General features: G+C 50.0%; 1 protein-coding gene across 6 annotated transcripts in view; it reads left to right on the top strand.

The window, feature by feature from the left end:
• Window positions 1-14005, top strand: part of CUX2 (cut like homeobox 2) — a 274665-nt gene that overhangs the window by 249742 nt on the left and 10918 nt on the right. For 5 of the 6 annotated variants that reach the window (XM_072953558.1, XM_072953554.1, XM_072953555.1 and 2 more), the window contains 4 exons: window positions 3182-3454; window positions 4703-4891; window positions 6166-6439; window positions 9835-12844. In XM_072953558.1, coding sequence (XP_072809659.1) covers window positions 3182-3454; window positions 4703-4891; window positions 6166-6439; window positions 9835-10636 — 1538 coding nt within the window. In that variant the 3' untranslated portion in view covers window positions 10637-12844. Of the gene's footprint in view, window positions 1-3181; window positions 3455-4702; window positions 4892-6165; window positions 6440-9834; window positions 12845-14005 lie in introns of those variants that run through there. The other variant, XM_072953559.1, reaches the window with a different exon arrangement.

Below are 14005 nucleotides of genomic sequence, written 5' to 3'. Positions count from 1 at the left end.
TTCCCATCCAACCTCCCAGCCCTTTATAATTGGTGTGTTCCTCCCGAGAGAGTTGATTTCTGAATCTTTCAGTCATTTTGTCAGAAATGGTCCTTGAAGTCAGCGCATTCTCCCTGGAGGGGGTGGAGGGGGTGGGTCGGGGCTGCTGCTTCAGGTGCATCGTCTGGATTTATTTCCTTCTCCTCATCCCACTGCACCTCTGGCTGGAAATCCAGCCCCCTGGGTAGGGACGTGGGAACAGGTGGCTTTCCAAGAGGCAGATGCCGTTGAAAACACTCCATTCTCCAGCTGGGCACAGCCCTCTCCCCTGCCGACAGTAGCTTGACACTTGAAGCAGTCTCTCACTGTCTCAGGCTGGCCCTTCCCTACCAGGTTTTCATCTCTGCTGGTAACAGTTACGGGGGACACGTCCATGTCAGCTCTGGCGTCGCACAGAGGCCACCTGGATGGCCAGGCTCAGCCAACGGTGGGGGTGGGTAGAGTCCTCATGACCCCAGACGTGGGCTGCCTGCCACACTGGCCTGTGATGCCACTGCCCAGAACGTTGAGGTTTCACATTGCATCTTTAGGGGTAATTGGGGGCCCTGGCCAAAATCTATTCACCCAGCAGCACGTCCTGCCTCCCCAGGCTCTAAGACTAACATGTGGTCCTGCTGTCTGGGGGCTGTTAGTTGGTGGATGAGAGGACCATGTTGAGGGTAAGCAGACCTGAGCTCAAGTCCTGGTTTCGCCACTAGCTACTGTGTGATCTTGGACATATTGCCTAACCTCTCTGAGCCTCAGTTTCCTCATCTGTAAAATGGGATGCCATCATACCTACCTCCTAGGGGTGTTACAAGGGTGACTTGACATCATGGGTGTAAAACATGTAGCGCTGTCCAGGGCACGTAGTAAGTGCTCAGTAAAAGGAAGCTTCATGAGTTATTATCATCATTGTCATCATCATCATTGTTGTATCCAGTTAGGAAGAGATCTGGCACAAGTAGAAAATTATAGGAAGTGTGACAGTGTGCAGTCAAGGTGCTAGTAGGCATGCACCTCAGTGAAGGGGCATTTGGGACTGAGTCTTGAAGGATGCATAGGAGTTCAAGGTTAAGGGGAAGGCGTTCGGAGTGGGAAGATCAGCTTGAATAAAGGCATATGGGTTTAGAAGAGCCTAGGAGGTTTATGGGGAGTCGGGTGACTAGGGGGACTGTGAGTAGCTCCAAGTCTGTGAGGTGGGTGGGGAAAAGAGAATCCAGAACCCTTAACACCAGGACAAGGAAGTAGACGTTTCTTATGCGGGAGGCAGTGGGGAGCCATTGAAGGTTCTGGAGCATGAGAGTGGTCTGATCAGAGTGATCCACTTGCTGTCCACAGGGACAGAAGAACCCATCTAGAGCAGAGAGAGGCTCAGAATGTCCTTTCTGGAATCAAAGCCACTGCAGGACAGTTTGGGGGCTCCTTTTACTTCCTACTTATCATACATTTTTATGTTTATGTTAACAAATTTCCATCAGGTACCAGTTAAATGCCTTGAGGAAGAGGCACCTTTTTCTACTTTTCTGGAAGGCACCTTATGGACCAGCACTGAGATCCATAGACCTTCCACCACGCTCCCCACCTTTTAGAGGCGCCTGCCCTTCCTGGATTGTCAGGAGGCTCAGCTCATGCTGGAATGTCCGGTGGGGAACTGTTATTCCTCAGGAAGTGACCCTAGTTATCTCATGACGTCCTCTCAATGGCCCTGAGTAGGGTGATTGCAAGTGTAGCCCTGCATGTTTTATGCCCCCATTTAATAGATTCCAGAGCTGAGGTTCGGCAAAGTCATCCCACCCAGGATATCTTCTAAGTGGTTTTCTAATATATATTCACACAAAATGTCTCTCGGCAAATGAAAAACGGTTTTAAAACTCACTTTTTTAATGTGCCCTTGTACTGTGGATATCTTCCTGTTTTTCTTTTCTCAGCTGTATTGAGATGCATTTGACATAGAACACTATGTAAGTTTGAGGTGTACAATGTGACGATTTGATACACGTATATATTGCAAAATGTTTACGTCAGCAGTGTTAGTACATCCTTTCCCTCACATAGTCACCATTTTGTTGTTGTCACAGCAGTGTCAAGTACATCATACAGGATCGTTAACTGCCGTCACCACGCTGTCCATTAGCTCCCCAGGACTTAATCATCTCACGTGGATGTCTTTTCATTACATTATTTTTAACTGCTGCAGGAACTAACCATATTTTATTTAGCTAATCTCTGGCAATTGGACTTGTAGATCATTGCCAACTTTTTTTTTTCTTAACTTTTAATTTTGATGTAATTTCTAATTTACTAAAGAGTTGAAATAATAGAAACCAACTCCCTATACCCTACACACAGGTTCACCGGATGCTAATTTTGCCACATCTGTGCTCTTTCTCTCTCGACCATTTGAGAAATTAGTTGAAGACATCACGTCCCTTTGCCCCTAAATACTTCAATGTTTCCCCAAAACGAGAAATTGTACAATGGTACAGTGCTGTTATGTAACCGACCATCTATACCCAGGTTTCCTCTGTTGTCCCAATAATCACCTTTGTATAATTTTACCTTTGCCTGTCTGGGATCGTATTCAGGATCACTTGTATTTAGTCATGTCTCTTTAGTGTCTTTCAATTTGGACAATTCTTCTTCCTCTCTTTGTTTTTCAGTTTTGATATTTTTGAAGACTTAGAAGCAGCTACGTTGTAGACTGGCTCAGTTCAGCTTTGTCTGTTGCTTCCTCGTGGTTAGATGCAGGCTGTGCTGTGCACTATGGGCAGGACTGTCACAGAAGTGATGCTGCTTCCTTCTTGGTACATTGGATCAGGAGGCACCAGCTGTTGATTTATCCTGTGACTGGTGATGTTAACTTTGATCATTTGGTTAAGGTGGTGTCTACCAGCTGGCTGTGCTATAAAGTTACTACTTTTCCCTTTGTAATTACTAAGTATCTTGTGGGGAGATATTTTGGAACTATGTAAATCCTAGTCCTCACCTAACTTTGATCTGCTAGTGTTCACATCCAGGTGGTCCCTGCCTGAGATAATCCTGTGGTGGTTGCAAAATGGGTTGTTGCCAGCTCTTGGCTCTAACTGACAAGCCTGCCCAAACCATGTATGTCTATGTCAGATTGCAGTAACTGCCTTCTCTGTCTCCTTGTGGCCCACAGCCAGTCCCACCGAACCAAGGTCCTCGCCATCCCCACCCCCTAGCCCCACGGAGCCACCGGAGAAGAGCTCGCAGGAGCCCTTGAGCCTGGCACTGGAGAGCAGCAAGGAGAACCAGCAGCCAGAGGGACGCCCCAGCTCCTCACTGGGTGGAAAGATATACTCGAGCAGCCAGACCACAGGGGGCATCCAGGAGATTGTGGCCATGTCCCCCGAACTGGACACATACTCCATCACCAAGAGGGTCAAAGAGGTCCTCACAGACAACAACCTAGGTACAGGGTGGTGGGAATCAGGGATGCTGCCTCCCATCCTGGTTGGCTCCTATTGCCTTGAGGAAAGTGCCTGCAGTGAGATCCCAGGCACTGGGGTCCAGCCTGCAGGTGCCGGTCAGCCCCGGGGCATCCAGGACCCTCTGGGAGGCATCTGACTCTGACCTGGGTGTCAATGGGACAAAAGGGAGGTGAATATTGGTCTGACAAAACCTGAAATCCTTAGCCCACAGCTTTCAAAACTTCCTTCTAGGAGGACTGAGAGAATCCCAGTAACGGTGAGACTTGAGCACAATCCTGATCCAGTGCTGGGGGCACAGAGGAGAAATCTGGATTCTTTAATTTTTTGAGTCACAAACTCCCCCAAGTCTCAGATGCAAGTCAAACCCCCACCCAGAGGGATGCACACAAACCCCAACTTTTCCCTACAATTTCTATTATAAAAATAAGGCATCATCATTTTAAAATACCAAACAATACAGAAAAAAACACAGGTTAAAATTTAAATAAACAAAATCCCCCCACCATCCAGGCACCCTCCATAGTTTTTCTGTATCTTTGACACTTACTGAACACATACAAGAATATATGCACATCTAGTTTCTTCTTTTCTTTATTTCTAAATAGATGAAATTACACATATGCTATCCTTCATCTTGCTTTTTAAAAATGAACACTTTTGCTGACACCCTTCCACATTAGAATGAGTAGACCGCCTGCATTCTTTGTCACTTGCAAAGTGTTTCAGGCCATAAATGCCCCATATTTTTTACCCAACTGTTGAGCATTTTGCTCGTTCCCAATTTCCTGCTGCCTCTGAAACTACGTCCATACACATCTTTGTGCCCTTGGGGAAGTACAACTGGAAGGTAAACTCCAGGCAGCAGACCTGCTGGTTCAGAGGATATGCACATTGAAATTTTGATAGAATCTGTCAAATTACTCTCTGACAAGGTGATACTAATTTGTACGCATGAAATTTACAGGTAACTTCAGGGATCCCCTGGGAGTGAAGAACATCTCAGTTACAAAAGCATTTTTGGTTTCTGTCTGCCCCCCATCTCATATTTTGCCGAAAGGTCTCCCCTAGAATCACACTGGGGTTGGGTTTCCCCTGTGTGTCTGGTTCTCCCTTCTGAGTTAGTGGAGACCTTCCCCGAGCTCTCCCCTGTCTCTGGCCCGTTTTCTGTCTCTCCTGGGAGCACCCCTGCCCAGCCTGGGGTAACAGGTTGCCCTCTTCTGTGTCCCCAGGGCAGCGGCTGTTCGGGGAGAGCATCCTGGGGCTGACGCAGGGCTCCGTGTCTGACCTGCTGTCCAGGCCCAAACCCTGGCACAAGTTAAGCCTGAAGGGGCGGGAGCCCTTTGTGCGCATGCAGCTGTGGCTCAGTGACCCCCACAATGTGGAGAAGCTGAGGGACATGAAGAAGCTGGAGAAGAAAGGTGAGCACTGGGTACTCTGGGTCTGGCCTCGAGTCTTCCCATTGGAACCATATCTGGTTGTAACGCAAATAAACCAGGGGTCCTGGGGTCCAGTCATAGCCATCCCAGAGAATAGAGCTGAAAGCCATTAAAATATTTACTGCTTCTCGCTTGAAAATTCCAATACCCCATCTCTCTCAGCATCCCTTCACACACTCAGAGCTACTCCCAAGTCTTCCAACCACAACTATACATTCCTCAAAACGTCCTCTCGCACTGATTCCTCCGTCCTCTGCATCAGCTCCCTCTCGTGTGAACCGCCTTTGCCCATTACCCAGATTCCACACAGCAAAGCACAGAACTGACCCAGCAAGAATCCCTACCGTGGGAGTGGACAAGGAACTGCAGATGGTCACACTGTCAAATATTTTATATCCCTGAAAAAAAGAGCCGGCCTTCAGCACCTGCTTTGTGCCCACCTGGCCTCACGCTGTGCGTAGAGGATTCCTGGGTCTTAAAAAGCTCTCAGGGTCCAGCTGGGAGATAAGATACAAGTTGAAAAGTTGTCACCCAGGGCACCAAGAAAGTTCATGATGAGGGTCCAGGGTCAAGCCAGGCAGTAAGGGGCATGTGGGGCAGGGCCAGGGCTGGGCTGTTGGCGTCAGACAGCTGAGAACTTGACCTGCTGCTCCCAGGCTGTGTGACCTTGGGCAAGTTACTTCCCCTCTGTTTGCTGCCTCCTCCTTCATCTGAAAGAAAGAGTTGTAGCATCTCAATCAGGGCATTGCCGTGAGGATTAAAGGAGACCCTAATACCTTCCTTCCTCCATTCTGAGGTGGGCTTTTTCCCCCCACCTTTTGATGATTTGAAACTGAGATGCATCATGCAATTACTGTGTTTGTTGAAAATTAATGTCCTGCCCCCACCCGCAATAAAACTAGTGAAATTCAAGGACACTTCTGGCAATCAAGAGAATGCCACAGAGCAGCCTTCTGCAAGCACTTCCTATCTGTGAGGCGAGGCACCCTGCTAAACCCTCTACAGGTGTTAACACTGAGGTTGCTAATGACCAGACACGGGGGCAGGTGTGGGTAGGCCAGCGTCTCGGCCGCAGGATCAGGAGGAAGTGGAAGGAGAGCGAGGAGGGAGAAAAGGCTGAGACTGGGCAGGGGGCCCTAGGTTTGGGGCTGGAAGGGCTCTGAGGACAGCTGGCTGACGCTCCGTTCAGCTCGGTAGCGATGGGCCGCTGGTCGGCCCCTCTCAGCCCTCCCCCCTCCCTGCCCCGCCCGCCTCAGCCTACCTGAAGCGCAGGTACGGCCTCATCAGCACCGGCTCAGACAGTGAGTCTCCAGCCACCCGCTCCGAGTGCCCCAGCCCTTGCCTGCAGCCCCAGGACCTCAGCCTCCTGCAAATCAAGAAGCCCCGAGTGGTGCTGGCCCCTGAGAAGAAGGAGGCGCTGAGGAAGGCCTACCAGCTGGAGCCCTACCCCTCCCAGCAGACCATCGAGCTCCTCTCCTTCCAGCTCAACCTCAAGACCAACACCGTCATCAACTGGTTCCACAACTACAGGTGGGCCCACTGGTGGGGAGCGGCCGCTGGGCGGGTGGGCAGAGGTCTCAGCCAGACCCACTTCCCCTCCCCAGGGCCTGGAAGAGCCCAGCGTGGCCTCTGGGCGATGTGGAGACCGTATTGCACAGGTGTTTAGATTCATAACACAGGCAAACCTGAATGTAAGTCCCAGCTTCACCATTTCCAGCTGTGAGGCCTGAGCAAGTGACCTCGCCTCTCTGAGCCTCAGTCTTCCACCTTATAAAATGGGAACCAAGATGGGATCTTCTTCATAGAGTTGTCCGGAGGATGTGATGGGGCTGACAGACTTACGTAAAAGACCAGGCCCACAGTATCTTTATTATGCCTTCACCCAGCTTGTTCTGCATCTGCCTCTGTAAAGAGTCAGGAAATGGTGTTTGGGGCACAGGCCTGAGGAACCCTGCCTACCCACTGAGCCTTGCCGGAGCCCTGAAAGAGCTCCCGGCCTCTCCTGTCCCCGAGGCCCAAGGAAACCCCTCTGGCAGCCCCTCGGGCCCCACCTGCCTCGGAGTGGGTGACGCCTGTTTGCAGCTTCCCTCCCCCGCTCACCAGTCCCTAGTCCTAGGAGGAGCTGACCTGCAGTAGCTGGGCTGCCTGGGGGTTTAGTCCCAGGGCCAGCGCGGGGCATTGACTGGGTCCAGCAATTCCCAAGGGGACTGCGAGGGGCTTCCTGAGAGCCCTGCGGAGAGGACTGGATGGGATTTCAAGGCCCATCTCCGAGGCATTCCCCACCAAGTTAGAGTAAGTGATGTCTCTGGTGCCCCTGTGGTGCCAGAGAGGAGAGTCTCTTGATCCCCAAGAGAGAAGAGGAAGGAGGAGCCTGGAAGGGTGGAACACCTGAAATCCCCTCTCCACAGCCCAGGCTTGGGCATCCACAGACCTGAGTTCACACTTCGCTATGTGTTATTGGGCAAACCACTGTACCTCTCTGAGTCTCATCCCTATTTTACAGATAAGGAACCTAATACTTACCCCACAATGCTGAACTGAGGATCCAAGGAAAAACTTTAGGCATAAACACATTGTAAATATTGCTTGTTATTCTGGCTCAGTCTGCCAAACGACAAATGACAGAGGTCCTTAAAGCCTTATGTCCTTCCTCCCAGTGGGATGTGGGGGTGTTCTCTCCCCTCTTGTTTCCCACAGGAACTGAGCCTGCCATTATTACCCAACATACTCACTCAACAAAATTTGCCATGTATGCGTAGTGAGCCAGGGTCTGGAGATACCGGGGTTCAAGGCTATCATCCCTGCCCTTAGGGAGCTTAACATCGTAAACAAGATACATTCACTATAGCGTAATAAAAGCTGTGAAACAGGAAGTAGCAGACTACAAGAAAAGGGAATTTTACCTGGGGAAGATTCTATAGAAGAGGGGGTATTTGAGCTGGGCTTTGAAGGAGCATGGAATTCCCCTCCCAAAAGAAACCACTCTCAAGGAGTTATAAGTATGGGAGAATACATTGCTTCATTTGGTAAATATTATCGCTCACCTGGTCTGTGCCGGGCACCAGAGAGAATAAGACAAAGTCCTTGCATCCTTTACACATCAGCAGGGGAGGTCACTGTTGACTGAGTACTCGTATTAATGTGTCATTACAAACTACAGTGAGCTCTGGGAAAGGTGAACAGTAGGATGTTTTGAGAAAAAATTACCAGGAGGAAACTGCTGTAGACTTGGGAGTGAGGAAGTGGGGTGGCTAATTTTTACTATGGTGTGAATGACTATTAGTCTCATATTTATACTTAATCTACAGTTTGGAAGTTCTGATTACAGAGCTTCAGGCCTTGCACCATCCCAAAACGGGGAGGAGGGTATAGCTCAGTGGTAGAATGTGTGCTTAGCATACGTGAAGTCTTGGGTTCAATCCCCAGTACCTCCATTAAAATAAATAAATGAGTAAACCTAATTACTTCCCCACGAAAACAAAAACAAACAAAACACCCTCAAATCCCAGCTTAGTGGAAACAATTAGGACTCCCCTCTGTTACCAGCAGCTCTTCCCTCTCGAGGGGACTAAAGGAGATGGCAGAGTCCCCTGGAAGGTGAGCAAGGCTGTCTTTGTGGAGGGATTAGGGACTAAGAGAGGGAAGTGAGCCAGATCACCCCTCATATTCCCCCAGGCTCAGGTTCCTGGGATGGGGCCCCACCCCCAACCTGGGCAGGGAGGCAGGAGAGTATAGCTGGATGGCTGGGTTCAGAGCCCAACTGCACAGCTTGCTGGCTGTGTGACCGTGGCTTTCCCTGTGCCTCTCTGAGCCTTGTCACCTTTGTCAGTGGGAGTGAGACTAGCATCCCCCTCATAAGGTTATTATGAAAAATAAATGAAATAATCTGCAGAAAGTGCTGGGCCAGCACCTGATACATTGTAAGCACCCATGATTATGGTATTTATAATTACAGTTTATAAGTGGTAGTGTTGTATATCTGTAAACGTGTACTTCGTTATTATTATGTTATTAATATAATATATGATATTATTACTATAAATGGGCAGAGGGCTACAGCTTTGAAGATGCTGAGGAAGCCCTGTTGCTCTGTGACCTTGAACGAGTGATTTGACCTCTCTGGACTTCATGCTATACAGGAAAATAATTAATGGAGTTAGACCCATTCCTAGCTTTTCCTGCTCTAAAACACAGTGTATGAGACTAAGGTTCTCTCCAACAGCAAGGAGCCCATTGAAGTGAAGAGAGGATGGGTTTTGGACTAGAATTCAGGGTACCAGGTTCTGGTCCCGGCTCTGTCTCTGTGTGCTTTGCTGACCTAGACAAGTTACTGTATGTGCCTCATCAGAAGGGACGGATGTCTGAGAGTCCCTTCAGGAAAGAAGCAGGGAATTATTGCCACAAACTAGATCTGGGTTTGACTTTGAGAAATGCTCTAGAACAGCGCTGTCCAATAGAAATACAATAAAAGCTACATAGCCACATGTTTTTAATAAAAAGAAACATTAAATTATAACAGTATATTGTATTTAACCCATACATACAAATATAACCATATCAACATGTAATCAATATAAAAACTTTATTACTGAGAGAACCACATGTGACCAGTGGCTACTGTCTGGACAGGACAGGTCCATATTGTGAACTTTGGAATCCAACAGCCCTGAGTTCAAGTCCGACTGTGTGACCTGGGGCAAGTCACTCAACATCTCTGAGCCTTGTTTCCTCCTCTGTGAAGTGGGGATGATAATAGCTCTCACCTCGTGGGGTTGTGAAGTTACTAAGATGCTGGATGTGAAGAAGCTTAGTGCCTAGTGAGCCCCCGAGGGAAGTGGGTGGGGTCAAATGCCACTTGTGTGATTTGAGCCCAGGGTTAGCCGGGGCCACATCTCGCCCCTTGCTCACCGCCGTCTCTGCCCCAGGTCCCGGATGCGCCGGGAGATGTTGGTGGAAGGGTCCCAAGAGGAACCAGACCTCGAGCCCAGTGGGGGTCCTGGCATCCTGCCACCAGGCCATTCCCACCCAGACCCCACCCTGCCGAGCCCTGACTCTGAGGCTGAGGACCAGAAACCTACCGTGAAAGAACTAAAGCTCCAGGAGGGTCCCGAGGAGAGCATCACACCCCTGACCCCCCAGGACAAGGCTCAAGTGAGGATTAAGGAGGAACAGACTGAGGAGACTGCCGAGGAGGGGGCAGGCGGCCAGCTCCGGGATTCAGAGGAGCCAGACGAAGGCCAGGGTTCCTCCACGGAGGTGCATCCCGACCCTCTGGGTAACGACGGACTCCCAAAAGCAGCCCCAGGGCTGCTCCTTCCCGGCGGGACCACCCCAGCCTGCCCCTCACTGCAGCCCCCCCAGGAGAGCGAGGGTGGGGAGCGGCTCCACCCAGACCCTCTAAGTTTTAAGTCGGCCTCAGAGTCCTCACGCTGCAGCCTAGAAGCGTCACTGAACTCACCCTCGGCTGCCTCCTCGCCGGGCCTCATGATGTCTGTGTCCCCAGTCCCCTCCTCCTCAGCTCCCATCTCCCCCTCCCCACCCGGCGTCCCCCCCAACAAAGTGCCGAGTGCCAGCCCCACTGCCGACACGGCCGGAGCCTTGCACCCCAGCGCCAAGGTGAACCCCAACTTGCAGAGGCGGCACGAGAAGATGGCCAACCTGAACAGCATCATCTACCGGCTGGAGAGGGCTGCCAATCGGGAGGAGGCTCTGGAGTGGGAGTTCTAAAGGCGGGGGCGCCCTGGGCGGCCACCCTCCCCCTCACACCCCTTTCTCCCAGACGAGGCGACGTAAGGAAAGGAGGAGCTTCACCACCACGACGTGGACAGCACCTTTAGGCCATCTACATTTTGCTGTAATCCTAGTTCTGCGAAGCTGCGAGTGAGCAGGTGGGGCGGGTGCCGCTGCCGCCTCTTTTCAGCAGCCCCGGCCCCAGGGAGCACCCTCTTCTCCACCCGGATCTCTCCGCAGGAGACAGAAGCGAAGTGGCGCCACAGTTTCACCTGGAAACTCACAACTCTTTTAGAAAAATAAATAAATATTTATAGACCTCTTTTAGATATTTTAATAAAGGATCCTTTGGAATTTATTCCCAGCCAATGCTGTTTTGATATTACAGAGAGTTATAAAATCAGGACGCTGTCACAACTGTTGCGAAGTATACACTGAAGTTGTGTCGTTTTTGCCACTAGATGAGATTAAAAGAAGACAATTGTTCAAAGCCATCACAAAACACTATAAGACTGACCAAAATTTAGATAAACTTTGATCCGCGGTTTTTTTTCCACGTCTGTCTGTGAGACACAGTGCGTTGCTACCGTCCTTCCAGAAACCGTGCTGAAAAGAGAAAGTCCAAAAGACTCTAAATGAAAACCCTGATGCCGTTGAGGATGTGTTTCATTCTGGTGGTCTGTTTTGCAACCTTGACAGCACAGAATGTCCCGTGCCGTTGTAAATGTTGTAGAGATGTGGGCTGTGGCCGACCATCCTATCCGAGATGTAACCAAACAAACTGCTTACATTCCCTCCAGTCAGAAACCCGTGGGCCGTGGAGGCTGGACATCCATCTCATCTATCTGGATCCTTTGGAAACCGGGGTATGGCGCAGGTGGTTGGAGGGTGGCACTTGAACCAGAGTGACCCCATTCCCCAACCTGAATCGTGGCCACAGCGCAGGAAGTTTCCCCACTGGCTTTCCGGAGCAAGGCTAGCTGCCATCTTCCCCTCCTTGCGTTTTAAGAAAATAACAGCATTGTTCATCCCACAAGCCCCCAGCTCAGCACCCAGCACCAAAAAGTAGATTCATCAAATTAGAGACCCCAGCTCCCCTTGTCACCATCTTCTCTCTCACGTTGACCCTAGTGCTGTTTCTGGAAGGCACCCGCACCTCCAGGTGTATGCAGAACAAAGCTAAAAGGTTGAGTTCACCACAGCATGACCACCATAATCTCCAAGTCCACCCTCCTGCCTTTTAACACATGACCTTTTAGGGAACAAAGACTCAACCCCCCAACTCAGAGAAACCCTTTCTCCAGCGTCTCCATCATCCTGGTTTCTAGGGGGAGAGTTCCCAATTTGAATGGAACGGCCGGCCACCATATTGGTTGTTGAATCTCTCCTGGTTTTCTTTTACTTTTCCAAACTGTGGGAAGGCTGAATTGGGCAACTTCCCAGCTGAGTCCAGAATGACGATGAAAGGCGGTCATAATCGGTGCCAACCCAATGCCAGTGGGAGAGGTGGCTGATGGGAGGGCTCCAAGGATGCAGCAAGTATTTTGAAACCAGGCCGGCAAAATCCAGTGACCAGAAGGAGACAGCTGAGGGCCGTTCCAGAAATCTCAGCTCTCATGCACCCAGCCCAGGCTGCAGTCTCCACGCCAACCGATGAAGAACAACACAGACCCTGCAGGAAAACCTCCTTTTCCATACACCCAGGCTATGCATCACAGAGTTTTCCACTGTATACATTTTTATCCAGATGAAGGTATTTTTGTATTTTGACAATAGGAAACAGTGACCAATTTTCAGAGCAATCAAATCTGGAACAAACGAAACATCTCCTTTTAGCCACCACCGCCCTGTCGCAATTAAGGCAACCGTGGGGGAACATGCCACTTTTTACTGTTGAAACCCACACAACCCTGAAATCCAGGCTTACATGCAGACTGCGATTCTTAGAGGACTACATCTGGCTTTTGTGTGACGGGATTTGATGAAGCACTTAGTATATAGTCTTTTGAACACGGAAATCCTGTTGTCCCTAAAGCTAGCAGGCCCGTGAACAACTTTGTCAGGTTCACGTCCTATAACGGTAAACACAGAACAAAAACCCACAAAACTGTTTCTATGAGAGATTGATGAACTTTGTTTAAATTAAAAAAAAAAAGGAACATGTTCTGTAATAAACGCGTCAGTCAATACAGAATTGTATAATAATGTCTGGGTGTCCTGCTTGCTTTGTTCTGGAGCTGGGGGTGCAAATCGGGGGTCAGAGCTGGCCCTCAGAGGTGTTTTACAAAGCGCTATATTTAAAAATTGTTTTTTTTTAATCCATTTGCCACCATTCAAATATGGGGACATATCATGTAAAAATCACAGTTACTGGCTTCACTTGCAAATAGTAAGATCTGGCCACACTGGGCCCAAGTTCCAGTGTGACAGCAGCCACTGAGCAGCGGCCACCCCCATCAGGACACGTGCCAGTGGTGTGTCTCAGTCTGCGCCTGCGCCACCTGCTCGGGCCTGTGGACATCTCGGTTGGTGGTTGTGCTTTGGGCTCCAACAGAGGACGATGTAAGGATTGGAATCCACTTTCCACTCAGTGCAGCAGATGGAAGCTGGTCTAGATCTAAGGAGCCAAGATTCACACCCTGCCCCCAAATTGGGGGCCATGACCCCAAGACCAGCTGATTTTTACAAGCTGTGCCCATGTCAGTGGAGTGTGTGAGTGATGGGGGCCCCATCCCCCTGAGGGGAAAATGCCAAGAGGGGCTTCCTGGTGACCAACGCCCACCCCCTTCCCAGCTGTATAACTAAAGCTTCGGATTCGACATCTAAAAAATGGGGATATCAGAGCAGCCAACTCAGAAGGTCATTATCAGGAATAATCATGCATGTTAAACACCTAAAACTGTGTGGCACCCAAGGGCTCTGTATTGCTTGTTTTCATGAGCAGGCGTTGGGTTCTTTCGACCCGTGATGGTGAGTCTCTCTGTGCATCAGGCTGCAAGAGGTTTGTTTTTTTCCTGACTAATGGTATCGAGAGGGTTCCTGAAGTGGCATTAAATGTTACTCACCCATGAGCCAAGGGCGCATGACATCCCGAGACAGACCTTTCCTCTTTGGAAACCTTCTGATCACCGGTTTTTCCGCACGTCCTTGTGATTAATGACCTCTCCCTTGGTTAGGATAACTATTGGATATAGGATGATCAAACCCAGCAGGACGACCTCCTGGGATGCCTGAGCACCTCTCACAGGGAGGAGGGCAGTAGCGGGGAAGAGGCAAGGCCCCCATGGGCCCTCAGGGTCCTGAGCTAGCTACTCAGGGTGACATTTCAGTTGGCCCAGCCTTTGCTCAGAATCAGGATGGGAGTCA

Source organism: Vicugna pacos, chromosome 32 (genome assembly GCF_048564905.1).
Source record: "Vicugna pacos chromosome 32, VicPac4, whole genome shotgun sequence".
Taxonomy (NCBI): domain Eukaryota; kingdom Metazoa; phylum Chordata; class Mammalia; order Artiodactyla; family Camelidae; genus Vicugna; species Vicugna pacos.
The sequence above is the reverse complement of the archived record's forward strand: the minus strand, read 5'-3'. Positions and strand labels throughout refer to the sequence as shown.